The 17862-nt window shown below is 34.8% G+C and overlaps 2 protein-coding genes across 4 annotated transcripts; one reads left to right on the forward strand and one right to left on the reverse strand.

The window, feature by feature from the left end:
* Positions 1 to 3793: 3793 nt before the first annotated feature.
* On the forward strand, positions 3794 to 5980 carry LOC121260749 (beta-amyrin 6-beta-monooxygenase-like). Its single transcript, XM_041162750.1, has 3 exons — positions 3794 to 5038; positions 5176 to 5363; positions 5474 to 5980. Exons 1-3 carry the CDS (start codon positions 4084 to 4086, stop codon positions 5768 to 5770), a joined length of 1440 nt encoding a protein of 479 aa, XP_041018684.1. The 5' UTR covers positions 3794 to 4083; the 3' UTR covers positions 5771 to 5980.
* A 410-nt stretch (positions 5981 to 6390) lies between these two features.
* On the reverse strand, positions 6391 to 17469 carry LOC121260750 (tryptophan aminotransferase-related protein 4-like). 3 transcript variants are annotated; one of them, XM_041162752.1, is made up of 5 exons: positions 17056 to 17469; positions 16611 to 16905; positions 15957 to 16252; positions 15520 to 15800; positions 6391 to 6802 (listed from the first exon to the last, which is right to left on the reverse strand). In XM_041162752.1, exons 1-5 carry the CDS (start codon positions 17352 to 17354, stop codon positions 6591 to 6593), a joined length of 1383 nt encoding a protein of 460 aa, XP_041018686.1. In that variant the 5' UTR covers positions 17355 to 17469; the 3' UTR covers positions 6391 to 6590. The 3 variants fall into 3 exon arrangements, with proteins under 3 accessions (XP_041018686.1, XP_041018685.1, XP_041018688.1); XM_041162751.1 differs by lacking the exons at positions 15520 to 15800; positions 15957 to 16252; positions 16611 to 16905; positions 17056 to 17469 and adding exons at positions 6951 to 7231; positions 7382 to 7677; positions 8031 to 8325; positions 9216 to 9633; XM_041162754.1 differs by lacking the exon at positions 6391 to 6802 and adding an exon at positions 14952 to 15367 and having other exon boundaries at positions 17056 to 17466.
* Between the last annotated feature and the right edge of the window lie 393 nt (positions 17470 to 17862).

The following is a 17862-nucleotide window of genomic DNA, read 5'->3' on the forward strand; positions in this document are numbered from 1 at the left end:
AATTTGTATTCACTCTAGTCCCTACCAATCACATAATACAAGCTAGTATATACTTGTAAAATCATATGAATCGATGTAATCCTAAATAATGTATATAATATTTGCCACATACGCATCAATTCTGGCGATGTTTATCTTAATTAATGCCATGTTCAAAAAGTAACTAATTATATCCAAGGAAAAAAAGTAAGGAAATTAGAAAAAGTTTGCTGTGTGGAGGAGGGAATGTGTGGAGGAGGGAACGGTGCAGATCTCTTTCAAAATGAGAGCGATATAACACTTGGGTGCATTTAGTAACGAATAGCTAGCACGACTTGACTCATTCAACCATGGAATTAGGATCCAAAACAAATATATATATATATATATATATATATATATATATATATATATTGTGGGGATGTGCTCTCTCTACTGTTAAGTGTTAATTGCTAAGTGCATCCACCTCAAGCTGAGTTATTCTAAAGCTACTTGAGTAGTACTGATAAAACTATTACCTGATAGCTGATACAACGGTAGCCTGTGACGTCGCATGATCCTCTCCCTGTCCGCATTCTTCTTCAACCCAAAAAATCAAAAGAAAAAAGCTACACGTAGTGCTCCATTTTGAGTGACTTGGGCTTGGGACTCACGGGTCTTTCTTTTTCGCGATTCGGCCTCGGCTTTTAAGCAGTGGACCATATTGGGCTTCATTTTGGGCCCTAAAAAGTGAGTTGCGTCGTATGTTTCTTCGGCATCTGTTTTGTTGCTAACGCTATTGCTTAGGTAAATATTCCCTGCGGCCTGCAAGAATAGTTAAATAAAAAATTCTAACTATTCTTGCAGTCGGTAATCGCAGGCATTGACGCGTAAGGGTAGCTGCTACGTCTTGTTAATTCAATATGGATATAACATAATTAAAGCGGATTTAAATTTGACCTTAACGGATTCGGATCAAAACGAATTAACCCTTTAAAATATAATTATTTAACAGATCAACCCGTTATGATTCATTAAGAAGTTGAATTTATATTTATATCATATTTGAGATTGTAACATTAATATTTTACAATGTTTGTTTATAATATTTAGGATTGTAACTTTAGTATTATTACAATGTATGTTTATCATATTTGTGTAATTGTGTGTAAATTATATTTGGCACTATTAGGATTTTAATATCGATATTTTTATTGTTTAGATTGTAATTTTAGACTTGTCGTTAGTTTTTTTTTTAATAGATATTGTTTATATTTTTTTTACAAGTAATGATATTGTTTATATTTTCACGTTTATATAAAATCAATCAGGTTAAACGGATTGAGTCCGTTCAATTCATTAACATAAACATGTTGAAACGAGTCGGGTTGTATTGTGTCAATTTATTTTGTATTTAATGACAGATCATGTCATGTCAATCTGTTATTTTAATGGATCGTGTTAGAGTTTGAGATTTTGATATGAAATTATTAACAGGTCGTGTTCGAGTTGACCCATTAAGTATAATGTACATGTCCTGACACAACACTAACACAATTCGTTAACACGATTTAACACTCCTACTGACGTGGATATCGTTTAGTGAAATGGGGTGTTTTGTCCGAAATAGCTTAATGAAGCAGGACTGAGATCCAAGGTGGAAAACAAAAATGCAAAGAGGAAATGCAACGCAGGAGAGACAAACTACATCTAAACAGTGCGGATTGGTGTTTACCAAAATATACCATTTCATTAAGGTTGTGTTTGGGTAATGAGATATTTTTAAATAGTCTGTGAATAATAGTGAAAAAAATAATGAAAAAGTAATGATATAATATTGAATAATAGTAAATAGTAATAAAAAATATGTAAAAAGAATAATAAAATAATGAATAGTAGTTCTCAATATCCAAACTAGGTTTACCTCATTTCTCCTTTCCTTTTTCTTGTCTCCCTTCTCCTTCCCCATTTCGCTTTCCCAATTCCTGTATGTGAACCTAGGGTTTCTCCTATTCCCTTTCCCTTTTCCTGTCCCCGCTTCCATCGGGTCGCTAGCTAGAATTCCCCTTCCAATTGCCACGATCAGTTTCCCATCCCCTTCCCAATCGCCCACGGTGACTCTCCCTCTCCTTCCCCGTCGTTACGGTAGTTCCAACTTCCACCTCCCTTTCCTGCGTTGCTCTACCACATCTCGATCCGTCGATGCCTTAGTAGGTCGAGCTCAAAATCCTTCTATAATCCGAGTGGAGTTAAGACTAACTCTAACTTCAACGGTTGTTCTGTTTTAATTTACATAGAAAAAATATTTTTGAGATGTACATGAACTGCTAATGAGATATCTTTTGTGAATTGATTGGATTCAATAATATGTTTTGTTTGGACATGCCAACCATTTCTTATGTCCAGGTATAATGGGTTTTTGGATTTTTGGGTGTTCTTTGTTTGTAACTTTGTGAATTAGGCTTCTTTGAATATCTATGATGGAGTGTAATACGATTGCAATATGCCCAGTCTTTTGGTATCATCATTCATTCATCAATCATAACCGTTACGTAATTTTATGCATTAAAACATTCATTTCTTTTCAATCCTTTCATTTCCTTTCATTCCTCTCATTCATCATTTATTTCATAAAACATCTTTTGGCAACATAAATCATAAAAACTCCCTCATTCATTTCGTGGAACATATATACAATACATGTTATATATAACATTGATTCACATGCATACAACTATTTTTAAGATAGGTAAAAAAGGATGGCCAAAGAGGGTCAATACATGCATATACTTAAATCTTACTATCTTAGCATTGATTCGTAAAATATTTTCATTCTAAAAAAATATTTTTTTTTCATTTTATATAAAAAAATATTTTTCATAAAGCATTCATTTTCATTTTCCTAAAGCAGTTTGAGCCACCTGCAAATAATCCGAGAAACATCAACACAACAGGCCAAAATGTCTCATGTATTACATTTTTCCAAAATATCTCCAAAAGAATTCTCATGCATAGCTAACTTCAACATCTTCAGCATAATCCGAAAAACATCAACACAAACTTTCTTAACACTTAAACATGTTTTAAAAAAATGAAATAATATATTTTTTTCAAGGTATAAAAAATACTCACTTCTACATTAAGTGCTCCGACTGTGTCCCATATCAAGTTGTATCTGTGAACATAATTCGCTATATGTTTAACAATATTCCCTGCGGCCTGCAAGAATAGTTAAATACGCCTCCTGAATCCGCCAACTCATGTCCATAAAATTAATTAAATAGAGAAAGAACACAGCGGGTGGAATATAAAACCTACTAAAATTCTTTTATCTGTCTTTTTACTCTTAACGCTCAAAACTCGCTCCTACTGTTTTGTGAGCGGCAGCTGTTTTAACTTAAATAATATTTAGCACCGGGTCGGGTCATAATCATCACATGCTAAAACAAAAAATGGAATTTATATTTTCCTCGTCTATCTGTCTCACCTTCCTCTTCCTTTATTGAATCTATCTTTTTTACCAAAATAAGATTATATTCTCTTTCCTTTAGTTTTTAGTTTATTGGTTTGTGAAATTTCTTTGTTTTTCTGCAATTATTTTGCATTATCTTCCATTCTTTTGAACGCGCCGTCAATGTCTGCGCTGCTCTGTTTTCTTTCTTTCACTTGTACAAAACAAAAGAGCATGGCACATGCAGTTATTATCTGAAGCAAGCGTATTTACTAATGGCAGGTGTTATCAAATATGTCGTAGGGATGTCAAGATGTTTTGGTCTGATTTCTAAATGAAAAAAGCAGGTCCGAATCCCATATTTGGAGGATGGACATTCGCAGTTAGACCTCAAATCAAAAGGGACATACATGATCACGTCCAACAAAAAACAGAATTTTCTTTTGACTATCGAAACAAGAAGAATAATCAATTACCTTTTATAACTTAAAAAAAATCACCATAAACATTGCCCCTGTCTACTCGTGAAAACAACAACAACATACATACATACATACATACATACATACCCTCTCTGCCTATTTAAATACCAGTCGTGTTTTGCTGTTCCTCGCCAAACACAAACGTTGCCTATTTAAGTTGTTCACCAGTCAGTTCTTGCTAAGCTGAAAGATATGGATCTCTTTCTTTCGTATCTACTTCAGATTGTAATCCTGTGCATTTCTCTTCCTCTCATCGTCCGCATTTATAGACGCAAATCTTCTTCCCGCAATCTTCCGCCAGGTAGAAAAGGATGGCCCATCATAGGTGAAACCCTGGAATATGCCCTGGCGAGTAAAAATGGTGATCCAGACAAGTTCATTGCTGATAGAATGAGCAAATACTCACCAGAACTGTTCCGAACCTCCTTGCTTGGAGAGAGCTTTGCTGTGTTCTGCGGCCCTTCTGGGAACAAGTTCTTGTTTTCAAGTGAGAACAAGTATGTCACCACCTGGTGGCCACACTCGATGGAACGAATTTTGCTTTTTCCCCTCGACGTCGAGTATTCTACCAGAGTAGAAACCGCCAAAATGCGTAGCTATCTCCCCGAGTTTCTCAAGCCAGAAGCTCTACAACATTACATACCTATAATGGATTCTTTGGCTAAAGAACACTTGGAGACAGATTGGTTTCCTCACAAACAAGTTAAGGTTTTCCCATTGACGAGGAAGTACACCTTTGCATTGGCTTGTCGGTTGTTTATGAATATCACAGACCCAGACCATGTGACCAGATTCGGGAATCCCTTCAGTCTTGTCACGGCTGGCCTCATATCCATTCCCATTAACTTTCCAGGTACAGCTTTTAGCCGTGCCATCAAAGGTGGCAAACTCATTCGCGAGGAGCTTTTATCCATCATTAGAAAGAGAAAGATGGAGCTCTCAGAGAATAAAGGGTCGACACAAGTAGACTTGTTGACTCGCATGCTCCTTATAAAAGATGAAAATGGCAGGGGAATGGAGGAGAAGGACATTGCTAATAAGATTATAGGTTTCTTCATTGCCAGCCACGATACGGCAAGCACTGCAATTACATTCGTCCTGAATTACCTTGCAGAGTTTCCCCATGTCTATAACGAGGTCTTGAAAGGTAACATTTTGATCAGTATCTCCTATGCATATTGCAAGGCCAAGCCGAAAGGCAATATTCCTTTATTTATGCTGCAGCACTTAGGAAGTATATAGTTTAATAAATCAGATCTGAAAGTGGTTTGCTTGTTTTAATAGAACAAATGCAGATTGCAGAGTCCAAAGGTCCTGATGAGTTGTTGAATTGGGATGATATTAAAAAGATGAAGTATTCTTGGAATGTGGCATGTGAAGCAATGAGGTTAGCACCACCTGGTCAAGGGGCATTCAGAGAGGTCACGTCTGAATTCACTTATGCAGGTTTTACAATTCCAAAGGGATGGAAGGTATGCAGTTTTTTAAGTATCTATGCATATATACAAGCCAATTAATTGAGGGTATCAATCATTTATAAACAACTTGGAATTTGTCTTTCTCAATCTCTATTTTCTTGCAGACCTACTGGACGGTAAGTTCAACACACAAAAATCCCAAATATTTTCCTGACCCAGAAAAGTTCGATCCTTCAAGATTCGAAGGAAAGGGGCCTGCACCATACACTTTTGTACCGTTTGGAGGAGGACCTAGAATGTGCCCGGGGAAAGAATATGCACGATTAGAAATTCTCGCTTTCATGCATAATGTGGTCACCAAATTCAAATTGGAGAAAGTAGATCCATACGAAAAGATTACATACAATCCATCACCTACTCCAGTGAATGGTCTTCTGGTTCGTCTCGACCCTATGAGTTAGCTTGTATGAAAAGTTAATGGTGACTCGATTATGTTAAATAAAGCTTGTACTAGCAGCTGTCATCCCTTAAAGAGTACACCTTCAGCAACATATACCTTTGTTATCCATCTGCAAGATCAATGTTTAGAGATTTCTATCGTGTCTTACAGATGTTGTATTTGAGAGAGAATTAATTTAAGTACTTCAATTTCATTTGGTAAAATATTTTCTTTGCTCTGCCTATAGTGTGTCAAAGTACTTCAATTATGCATATGGGGAAGATCGCAATATCAGGCAGGTAGAATGAAACCAGTCTTTGAAACAAATCAAACAACAAAATGGCTAATTGTATTTCAGGTGCCTATTCCCCTGACTAAACGTGATCTTTTTCTCTCTGGCTAAACTCGGAAAATGTAATGCCAAAGCTACGGGTACCTGCTGCCTCACACATTAACAAGGGATCATCACGAGTTCCTTAGCTTGAATTTGAGGGTCTCAAGTAAAAAATAGAGTGATACATAAAAGTTGATTTCTAAGATATTTATGGTTACCTGTCTAAATGGACAATAAATGGCATAAGTCTTAGTCTATCTCCCACTTAAAACTCTCAAATTCAAACAAAAATACGAGAGATACTCTTCTATTAATAAGCATTGATTTTCTCCATTTTCATGTTGGTGTACCCGATACCCAAGGCGGATGAGGTAAAAAGTTTCTTTAACAGATGAATGAGGTATACACGATCATGACGGCCAGCTAATAAAATGATTATCGTCTTATTTCCCAACAGAAAGATAATGATAATGATAAATACAAACCCAATGATGATTGACGGCATTAATTACAAAGGCTTTGCCCCTTCTTCCCCCAACATGAGTTTGTTCAAACGTTGAAGCAGTAAATCAAAATCGTCTTGGCTTCGTATGAGGCTCAGACGTACGTATCGATCTTCAGCACTATACATGCTGCCTTCACGGCCATTAATATTGGCTCCTTGGAGGACCGCATTACAATCTCTGTCCTCTTCCCTCTCACACTTCACCCATGCATAAGCTGTCATTATAATTAATTGAGTTCAAAACTGTTAAAAAATAAGAATGCTGGATTAAATCAAGCTGGTCTTTTTTTTTTTTTTTTTAATCTTTGCTTTCCAAAATGGAACATATAGTATTACTATCTATGTGTAACCATGTTTGTTTACCTGGTGAAGATTCCCTAACTTCATGCAGAAAACTGCAGTACTGAGGTGCAATTTTCTGGAGAGAGAAGCGTTTCGACTTGGATAGAGTCTCACTCAATTTTTGCCATCGATCTCTCATGGTCTTGTACCCAAATTCAAAGATTTCTCTTCCTCCCCCTTCAATGACTACTTTTAAGAGCTTTAAAGCTCTTAATTGAGAATCTCGAGAAACACCGAAAGTGTTTAAGTTCATATACTGTATCATTCGTTCGTACACAGCCTTATCCTTTATTATTGCCCACCTGCATGCATGAATGGAACCCAACAATGTGATTTCCCAGATGCAGCCCATATTAATTTGTTATTACCAATTAAATTATCTACAACGGTTTAGAATTTAAGTACTAATACAGTCTTGTTAATTAGATAGTGATAAAGGGTTCTCTTCTTACCCGAATCTAGTGCTGGCATGACCCGTCAGTTTAGAAATTGTGAACACCATAACATCTTCATCTGCTGGAGTTGGAATGGGTGAAAAGTGTGGCCAATAGTAGGCATGATCATGAATTGCTTTGGCATTTGGACCACTAAGAACTGCCTTGTTCGGCTGTCCATCCGGATTGTTTGGTGAAGTTACAAACTCAATGACATTCACAGTAGCATCTGAAGTGCTGTTCTTCCATAGGGATGCATCTCCTTCAAACTTAAAGTTCATTGATTGAAAAATGTCCGTTTGCATTTTATAAACCTGTTGCAGTATTTTGATTCCAGCTTCATGCCCATCATTTAAAAAAGAACTCAAGAGGTACTAAGAATGAACTAGGAATAAAAATCTCCAAGTTTTAGGACAACTCTTGAATAGAGAAATAAAATTCTAACTGCTATTTTTCTTTTCAGTTATAAATAAGACGAATTTTATCATCTCAGCAATTTAATGATCATTCCATAATCTTCAATCCTTCTTCATTTGTATCTCATATCGAGAGGATGAACGTCCCAAATCATTCGATCAAAGATAATATCTAAAATGTAAACTGTACTACGCACCCTAAAGAAATATATAGAGTACTTGATATTATGAATGAATTAATTAATACCAACCGGATAATAAGGAATTGATGCAACTATCGGCGCGGGCATAGAGGAATTATCAGGGGATAATGCGTTAACAGCTGCATTAAGGAGTTGAGTCGAGCCAGCACCAAAGACGATGTACCTTCCGGCAGTGACTGCATTTCCAACAATGGAATGTAAGATGCGGACATGCCTCTCTAGCTCTTGACTGATGAAAGTGTGGTCACTGTATGAATACCCCATTCGATGCCATCCCGCCACTACAAGTGCACTGCTTGCTGCATGTTGCCTCCAGAATGGCTCCAAAAAATATGGATCTCCACTACAATATATAACAATTTATATGTAGATGCTTAATCTTATAATATACGCAATGTAAGGATCGAGGATGCATTATTGGTACTGATTATTTGTAACATAGACTTGTGATCATGGATTTTCCTTCTTTAAAACAGAGATAAAGGAACAGTGATATCGATAAAGTACTGGGAATATGATCCCATGCCTCTTTTAACAAAGAAATTGTTGCTAAAACCCTTTTTAAGACATTTCTTTTATTCATGAAGAATATTTAAAAGCCACTATTGTAGATTCTCAAAACACCTCTTTCATTTCAGCACCCCACCAACATTGAGGTTGCATCATGGTCGCTCAGATGAATTTTCGTGAGTAATCTATATAGGACTTAGGAGTGTAGATCATCATGGAAGATGACGTGGTTCCACCATTAATGCACCTAGCTATTACTTTTTATAACCATTTTTTATTAGCTTTTAGCTTGTTGCATATATAATGCCAAATATTAATTGTAGTATCAATAACTAATATCTAAACTTCTCTTGTATCATTTTTCTAATGAAATATACTTGCTTGCCTAGGGAAAAAAAAAAAAAAAAAACTAATATCTAAACTTCTGTTTAATCTTGTTAAGAAAATATAACATGAAATTTTAATCTTCATGCACATCAAATTTTTGGATAGTTGAGAACACTGTCGTAATCAGAACAGTGGATATCAAGCGGACATCGACTTTGACCAGATCATCCTTATTGGCAGAGGATGTGTTGCCACAAACTAATGATTGCTTAATTTAGGATGACTTTTTCACTGTACCGTTTCAACTGGATACGAAAAGTTTCTCAAAGATGAAAACAATATATCTCAAAAACCCATATGCACATATCAGAGAGAGAGAGAGAGAGAGAGAGGTACCCATCAGCATTTACAGCACAAGCAGGTGAAAACTCAGAGCAGTCAGGGCCTCCATAGCAAGAATTGCACTCACAAACCGGAAATCCATTTTCGTTAAGAACCAACCCATCCAAGTAGGCTCTGCCATGGCCTGAGCATGATATAGCAGCCACAGCCTCGGCATCTGCTGCAGCTTTTTTGCTCCAACTGAGGCCGAGCTTCGAATCTTCACCCACGTACAGATTGATGATAAAGAAGAGATTGAGAACCATGGAAGATACAAAGCACGCTACAAACATGGACATATTTTTCTTGGCCATGTTTCAAGCCCTCTCGACTGTTTTCTTGTTTCTTTTTGGGTGGGTTGGAAGGATGGTTGTTTTATTGAAGATTTTGGATCTACAGGGTGATGCCGGCCATATATTAATTCTATTTCCACTTGCTATATATACATAATACATTATATCACGTGGGGACAACACAAAGTGTAAGAATTTCTCAGAAAAGAGAGGATCCAATTATATTAATTAATATATAGAAAGATTTCCACATGACAACTTAATTCACTACTTATGAATTTAAGTTGCATTTGGATGTTGAAATGAATTGAGTTGAGATGATAAAATATTATTAGAATATTATTTATTAATATTATTATTATTTTAGATTTGAAAAAGTTGAATTGTTTATTATATTTTGTGTTAAAATTTAAAAAAATTATAATGATGAATTGAAATGAATTGAGAGATATTTAGTAACAAAAAGTACCCTCATTCAATTTAGGTAGGCAGCTAACTCAAAAAACTTGAAAACTTCAACGCCTTTGCAATCGAGGAAGTTTTTCTCGTGTTTGATTGGGATAGGGGGAAAAACAACCTCGGAAGATCACATGTTTTTTCGTAACATAAGGAATGGGTTATCAATTTGTGCTTCATTTTTTTTTTTTCCTTTCCAAAAGTGGAGACTAGAAGACGATAATGAATGATTTAGATATATTATTTTTCGTCAATAAATTTAAAGTACCGTCCTTTTCTTAAAAAAAATATATATTATTTTCGTGGTAAAACAGATATAATATAGAGTACTTAGTTATAGTTTAAGATTAGTTCAAAACCAAATCGAATAATCTAATCCTTGTACTTAGTCCGCAAAAACTCCTTTAACTTAGGATCAGTATTCAAAAAACATTGTGTTGGAATATTTTTAAAATAACATATATTATAGTTATTATTTATGATATGTTGCAATTTATTTTTTAAACTTATGAATTATCTTGGGAAGAGAGAAGTTATGAAAAGTCTATAAAACTTAATTTATTTGGGTCTATAGGGATACCATGACCCTTTAATTGGCTTAGTTGCATTGAGGCTCTTTGGTTAACTCAAAGGACAATGGTTCAAACCACACACCGAACAAAAAATGAGTTTTAATTATTTTACAGAAAGGATGCCCTACCACGGCTTGGTCATGTGCGGCCCAGCCCAATCGGCCTAAGGTACAGTGCAAATGTGGTTTGCAAATAAAAATGCAAAAATTCCTATGGCTTGGGACACGAACTTGGGCAAACCGGATGGTGGGGAGCAACGTGGCTGTTGGGCTAGGTCCAACACTTGGTAACAGGTATAATATATATATATCTGTTCGGATTAGTTTTTAGAAAAATAAAAAGTTATAACTTTTTCAGCTACATCATTTGACCTTCTATAAATAGATCAATTGACCTACGAATTTTAGTATGAAAAAGAGACTTATAGAATTTAAGAAGGCAATTTTGAAATTCTCTCTTTCCTAAAAAGTTTTCATTTCTTCAAAACTTGTTATTAAGATCTGTTCATTCTGCAGAAAATAAATTTCTAATCTCTTGATTAAATGGTAAAATCTAAGGATATTAGGAATATAATTTCTTGTGTACATAATGCAATTAAACAAATAAACTTGTTCTGAACTTCATTATATCTTGAAGACAAATTCACTTATAACTCGTATTCATTATATCTTGAAGACAAATTTACTTATAATTCGTATGTATACTGTTATTGATAAAGTGAATATTGTCTTAAAAAAAGCGACATTCGTAACGTAGTTTGAAACAAAATTTTCTCTCATTATTTTCTGTTTTGCAGCTCCTTTGCATCAACACATTGCTATATAATCCTATTCAAGACTGGAGACAATAATAAATATTCTAAAAATATTACAATGAAAAGTGGAAGACCGACTGAAGAGATATGTTGAAGAAATGGCTCCTTCACATTGGATCAGTATTCGACGGAAGAGAAGAGATATTGAAGAAATAGCTCCGTGACCTTGGATAAGTATTCAATAAATAGTACTTAATACCGACGAAGATTCAAGATTCGAGAAAATACTCCAAAATATAAAAACGACGGAAGAAAAAAAATGAAGAAATAGACTGGCGTGTGGAAGTCAACATGCATGCATCTTTGGCCCAGCTGTTGATAGAGAAATATTGTTTTGTTCTGTTTTGTGTTTGGGGATTTATCTTTTCATTTTTTAGTGCTGAAAATACGCAAGTCAGAGCTTCCTGATTTGCATGTCGAGCCGTGCAAATCAAGGCTACCGACAAGTTATAAATTTTTTCGGATTTTTTTAATTCATTTTTAACATATCCTTATATATTTAAAAAAAATCACAACATTATTTAAAAAAATATTTTCTTAATCCTAAAAAAAAATCATCGGGACCCATCCCCGGGATGGATCCTCGTTGAGTTTAGAATTATTCTCGTCTTTCTGTCTTTGTGCGCTCCTATCGTAGTCATGCAAGAACAATTCTAAACTCACAGAGACAAATACATATTAAAAGCCGGTCCACCTACGGAATGGTTTGTTTTTGTAAGCAATGACGTCTTTCATACCGTAAAAATACAATAACATAAGTTTTATTCATACATTCTCACTCGTATACGTACTTTACATAAAATATTTTTTTTCTTTAAAACATTACAAGTTAGAATTTTTCTTTTAAAAATGTTTTATTTACTCAAAACAGGAAATCTTGTACTTTTCTTCATAAAACTAAAATTTTTCATGCATATAATTAATCTTATCACTTTTCCTTTGACCATTACACACTATTACGTCCTGTGTATTAGAATTAGTAGTCTTTTGGACCTGATTCTGCCCGTGGCCACGGGTTGAGAATCTCTCAGTCAGGGGCTAGTACTGGATGCACTACCAGTTCTACTTATCCGGCATTACAATCTGTCCAATCTTTTGATACCATCATTCATTCATCAATCATGATTGTTACGAAGCTTCATACATTAAAATATTCATTTATTTTCAGTCATTTCATTCTTCAGTCATTTCATAAAACATATTTTCGTAACATAAAGTATAAACCTCGTCATTCATTTCATGAAATATACATATAATACATACTACATATAACATTCATTCACATTCATATAATTATTTTTGGGGTGCGTAAAAAAAATCTGCCAAAGAGGGCCAGTACATACATATACTTAAATCTTAATACCTTAGCATAGATTTATAAAACATTTTCATTCTAAAAAAACATTTCTTTTCTTTTCATTTTATAAAAGAGCATTTTTCATAAAGCATTCATTTTCATTCTCATAAAGCAGTTTCAGACACCTGCAAATAATCCAAAAAATATCAACACAAACTTTCTTAACACTTAAACATGTTTAAAAAAAAACGAAATAATACGAGAGATACTCTTCTATTAATAAAAAAGTGAGTGAACAAACAAAAAGAGGTTCAAGAAAAGTTTGGTAATAGTTTTATGTGTAATGTAATGTTTAATCTAGACGTGCCAACTATACATGAGTGCGACTATACATCAGCCGCATTCTTCACACACCTCACATGATTTTTTTTTTTTTAACTCAATACATAAACTGTGCTGTGACAATAGGTTGATATAAATAATTATACGCCATACGTATACACTCATGTTCTTTTTCCGAAGTGGGTTCCAAAGCCATAAATTCTCGTGCAGACTGCAGATGCATGCTAGGCTCCAAATCTGAATAGCTGTCCCTGTTTCTTGGACCCCAAAGGTTTCATCTGCTCTAAAAACTTGTAAAACAAGTTTCAAACCATACCAAAGTAGCAAGTATGATGTACTTCAGTCAAACTGCATTCACTTCTCTCCCCCAAAGTCAGCCCTCGTCACCTTCCTTTAGATGGAGAATATATCTCTTCTCATTTTAAGCATTCATATATTATTCAAACCATTTTGCTCTCATTACCTTGAAATATTAAGTTATTACATTATTAAATCAAACAAATAGTTCACATTTCCATAAAAAATATTATTTTATGTCCATCATTTGTGGTTTGTACACCATCACTCTATGGAGAAAAGGCAAAGCCACATCCCCAACCCTCTGCTCATCTAAAGAGATAGGACAGTCCAAAGGGGAAGTAAAGAAAAAAATCCCAAGAAAAAAATCCCAAGCACCACGTAAATAAACCCACAATCTCTCAGTTTACCTAGCAAAAAAGTGAATAATAAATGGCATAAGTCTTACTTTATATATATATCACTCCGGCGTCGTTCTTAGTTGAATATTAAACATCTAACCCACCCAGCAGCGTCGTCTTCTTCTTGTTCACGGCTCAATCGAATGAATCGCAGTGTGCGACGGAGAGGGAAAAGGAGGATCGTGGTGACTGGGTCTGATAGAGATTGTCGCCAGTGTGAAGTGGTGAAGGTGCGGTGGCCTGGGTGGCCACGTACGACTGCGCTGGTGATGTGAAGTACTGGAAAGCAAAAGGGAAAGATAAGTATTTTTAACTTATTTATTAATGTATGATAATATGTCATTTTCTATATTTTGTTGACCGGTGGACATATACAGATATACCCACGTAATTTTCCGTTAAAAAATGAATGAAAAAGTTGCTTTTCTGGAATAACCACAAACGTGGGGCAGGAGGGAATTGACAATCTATCTCTTCCCAAACAAAATTGTTAAGTTCGAGGAAGAAATTAATAGATTCTTAGGTTTTCAGAAACGTTTATATATTTTTTTAAAATATTATTTAAATATAAAATATTTTTTAATTTGTTAATCTAATCATTATAATTTTCTTAAATATAAATTTTTTAAATTTTAAAATAAAACTACATTAAAAAATTATATTCCAATAATATTTTAACTTTTATAATATTTTTATTTTAACTTTTTTTCTCTCATTTTCTAAAATCAAATAAAACATCTTAATCCAAATAATTTTATATATTACTATTCATAAACCATGTCATTACTATTAATACATCGATCCAAATCATTTCTAAAGATATGATGTCTACGTGTGTTGTTTTATGAAGGACGAGACTGTTGCTGGTACATTAAAATTTTTAAAATTTAAATCCAACCCTTCATTTTACAACTTCTCATTTTTTTTTCTTCGGTTGGATTGCTTCGATTTATGCAGTGAAGTACTATCACTATCACAAAAATTCTCCACATCTCTTTTCACTTGTTAGGTACAGAAATTGAGTTCATAAAAAATTCTCTATATACTACTTATTTTACTTATGATTACGTTTTTTTTTTAACCCAAAACATATTTATATTTTACAAAATAAGTTATTTTTCAACCGGACAAATGTGCCTCGCACATTGCCCAACCGCTAGTATATATATATATATATATATATATATATATATATATATATATATATATTTATATCTATATCTATCACTCTCCCACTTAAAATTCTCAAATTCAGACAAAAATACGAGAGATACTCTTCTATTAATAAGCATTGATTTTCTCTTTTTTCATGTTGGTGTGCCCAATATCCAAGACGGATGAGGTAAAAACTTTATTAAACAGATGAATGAGGCGGAATACATCATGACGGCCAGCTAATAAAATCATTATCGTCTTATTTCCCTACAGAAAGATAATGATTATGATAAATACAAACCTAATGATAATTGACGTCATTAATTATAAAAGCTTTGCCCCTTCTTCCTTCCCCCTACACGAGTTTCTTCAAACGTTGAAACAGTAAATCAAAATCGTCTTGGCTTCGTATGAGGCTCAGACGTACGTAACGATCTTCAGCACTATACACGCTGCCGTCACGGCCATTAATATTGGCTCCTTGGAGGACCGCATTACAATCTGTGTCCTCTTCCCTCTCACACTTCACCCATGCATAAGCTGTCATTATAATTAATTTGAGTTCAAAACTGTTAAAAAATAAGAATGCTGGATTAATTCAAGCTGGTCTTTTTTTTTTTTTTTTTTTTAATCTTTGCTTTCCAAAATGGAACATATAGTAGTACTATCTATGCCTAACCATGTTTGTTTACCTGGTGAAGATTCCCTAACTTCATGGAAAAAACTGCAGTACTGAGGTGCAATTTTCTGGAGAGAGAAGCGTTTCGACTTGGATAGAGTCTCACTCAATTTTTGCCATCGATCTCTCATGGTCTTGTACCCAAATTCAAAGATTTCTCTTCCTCCCCCTTCAATGACTACTTTTAAGAGCTTTAAAGCTCTTAATTGAGAATCTCGAGAAACACCGATAGTGTTTAAGTTCACATACTGTATCATTCGTTCGTACACAGCCTTATCCTTTATTATTGCCCACCTGCATACATGCATGGAAACCAACAATGTGATTACCCAAATGCAGCCCATATTAATTTGTTATTACCAATTAAATTATCTACAACGGTTTAGAATTTAAGGACTAATACAGTCTTGTTAATGTGCTCTACATAGTGATAAAGGGTTCTCTTCTTACCCGAATCTAGCGCCGGCATGACCCGTCAGTTTAGAAATTGTGAACACCATAACATCTTCATCTGCTGGAGTTGGAATGGGTGAAAAGTGTGGCCAATAATAGGCATGATCATGAATTGCTTTGGCATTTGGACCACTAAGAACTGCCTTGTTCGGCTGTCCATCCGGATTGTTTGGTGAAGTTACGAACTCAATGACATTCACAGTAGCATCTGAAGTACTGTTCTTCCATAGGGATGCATCTCCTTCAAACTTAAAGTTGATTGATTGAAAAATGTCCGTTTGCGTTTTATAAACCTGTTGCAGTATTTTGATTCCAGCTTCATGTACATCATTTAAAAAAGAACTCAAGAGGTACTCAAGAGGTACTAAGAATGAACTAGGAATAAAAATCTCCAAGTTTTAGGACAACTCTTGAATAGAGAAATAAAATTCTAACTGCTATTTTTTTTTTCAATTATAACTAAGACGAATTTTATCATCTCAGCAATTTAATGGTCATTCCATAATCTTCAATCCTTCTTCATTTGTATCTCATATCGAGAGGACGAATCTAAATCATTCAATCAAAAGATAATATCTAAAATGTAAACTGTACTACACACCCTAAACAAATATATAGAGTACTTGATATCATGAATGAATTAATACCAACCGGATAATAAGGAATTGATGCAACCACCGGTGCGGGCATAGAGGAATTATCAGTGGATAATGCGTTAACAGCTGCATTAAGAAGTTGAGTCGAGCCGGCACCAAAGACGATGTACCTTCCGGCAGTGACTGCATTTCCAACAATGGAATGTAAGATGCGGACACGCCTCTCTAGCTCTTGACTGATGTAAGTGTTGTCACTGTATGAATACCCCATTCGATGCCATCCCGCCACTACAACTGCACTGCTTGCTGCATGTTGCCTCCAGAATGGCTCCAAAAAATATGGATCTCCACTACAATATATAACAATTTATATGTAGATGCTTAATCTTATAATATACGCAATGTAAGGATCGAGGATGCATTATTGGTACTGATTATATGTAACATAGACTTGTGATCATGGATTTTCCTTCTTTAAAACAGAGATAAAGGAACAGTACCTTTCAGCGTTTACAGCACAAGCAGGTGAAAACTCAGAGCAGTCAGGGCCTCCATAGCAAGAATTGCACTCACAAACCGGAAATCCCTTTTCGTTAAGAACCAACCCATCCAAGTAGGCTCTGCCATGGCCTGAGCATGATATAGCAGCCACAGCCTCGGCATCTGCTGCAGCTTTTCTACTCCAACTGAGGCCGAGCTTCCTATGTTCACCCACGCACAGATTGATGATAAAGAAGAGATTGAGAACCGTGGAAGATACCAAGCGCGCTACATACATGGACACATTTTCCTTCGCCATGTTTTCTTGTTTGTTTTTTGGTGGGTTGGAAGTGTGGTTGTTTTTCTTGAAGATTTTGGATCTACAGGGTGACCCCGTCCGTATATTAATTCTATTTCCAGTTGCTAGATATACATAACATATATATATATATATATATATATATATATATATCACGTGCTTTATATCGAGAATGAATATATATCACGTCGGGAAAACACAAAGTATAAAAATTTCTCAGAAAAGAGAGGATCCAATTATTTTAATTAATATATAGAAATATTACCACACGACTTCACTACTTTTATATCTTTGTGAATTTATTCAATTTAGGTAGGCAGCTAACTCAAAAAACTTGAAAATTTCAACGCCTTCGCAATCGAGGAAGTTTTTCTCGTGTTTGGTTGGGATAGGGGGAAAACAACCTCGGAAAGATCAAATGTTTTCGTAACATATCATGGAATGGGTTATCAATTTGTGCTTCTTTTCTTTTCTTTTTTCCTTTTTTCAAAAGAGGAGACTAGGAAGA

Source organism: Juglans microcarpa x Juglans regia, chromosome 4D (assembly GCF_004785595.1).
Source record: "Juglans microcarpa x Juglans regia isolate MS1-56 chromosome 4D, Jm3101_v1.0, whole genome shotgun sequence".
Taxonomy (NCBI): Eukaryota; Viridiplantae; Streptophyta; class Magnoliopsida; order Fagales; family Juglandaceae; genus Juglans; species Juglans microcarpa x Juglans regia.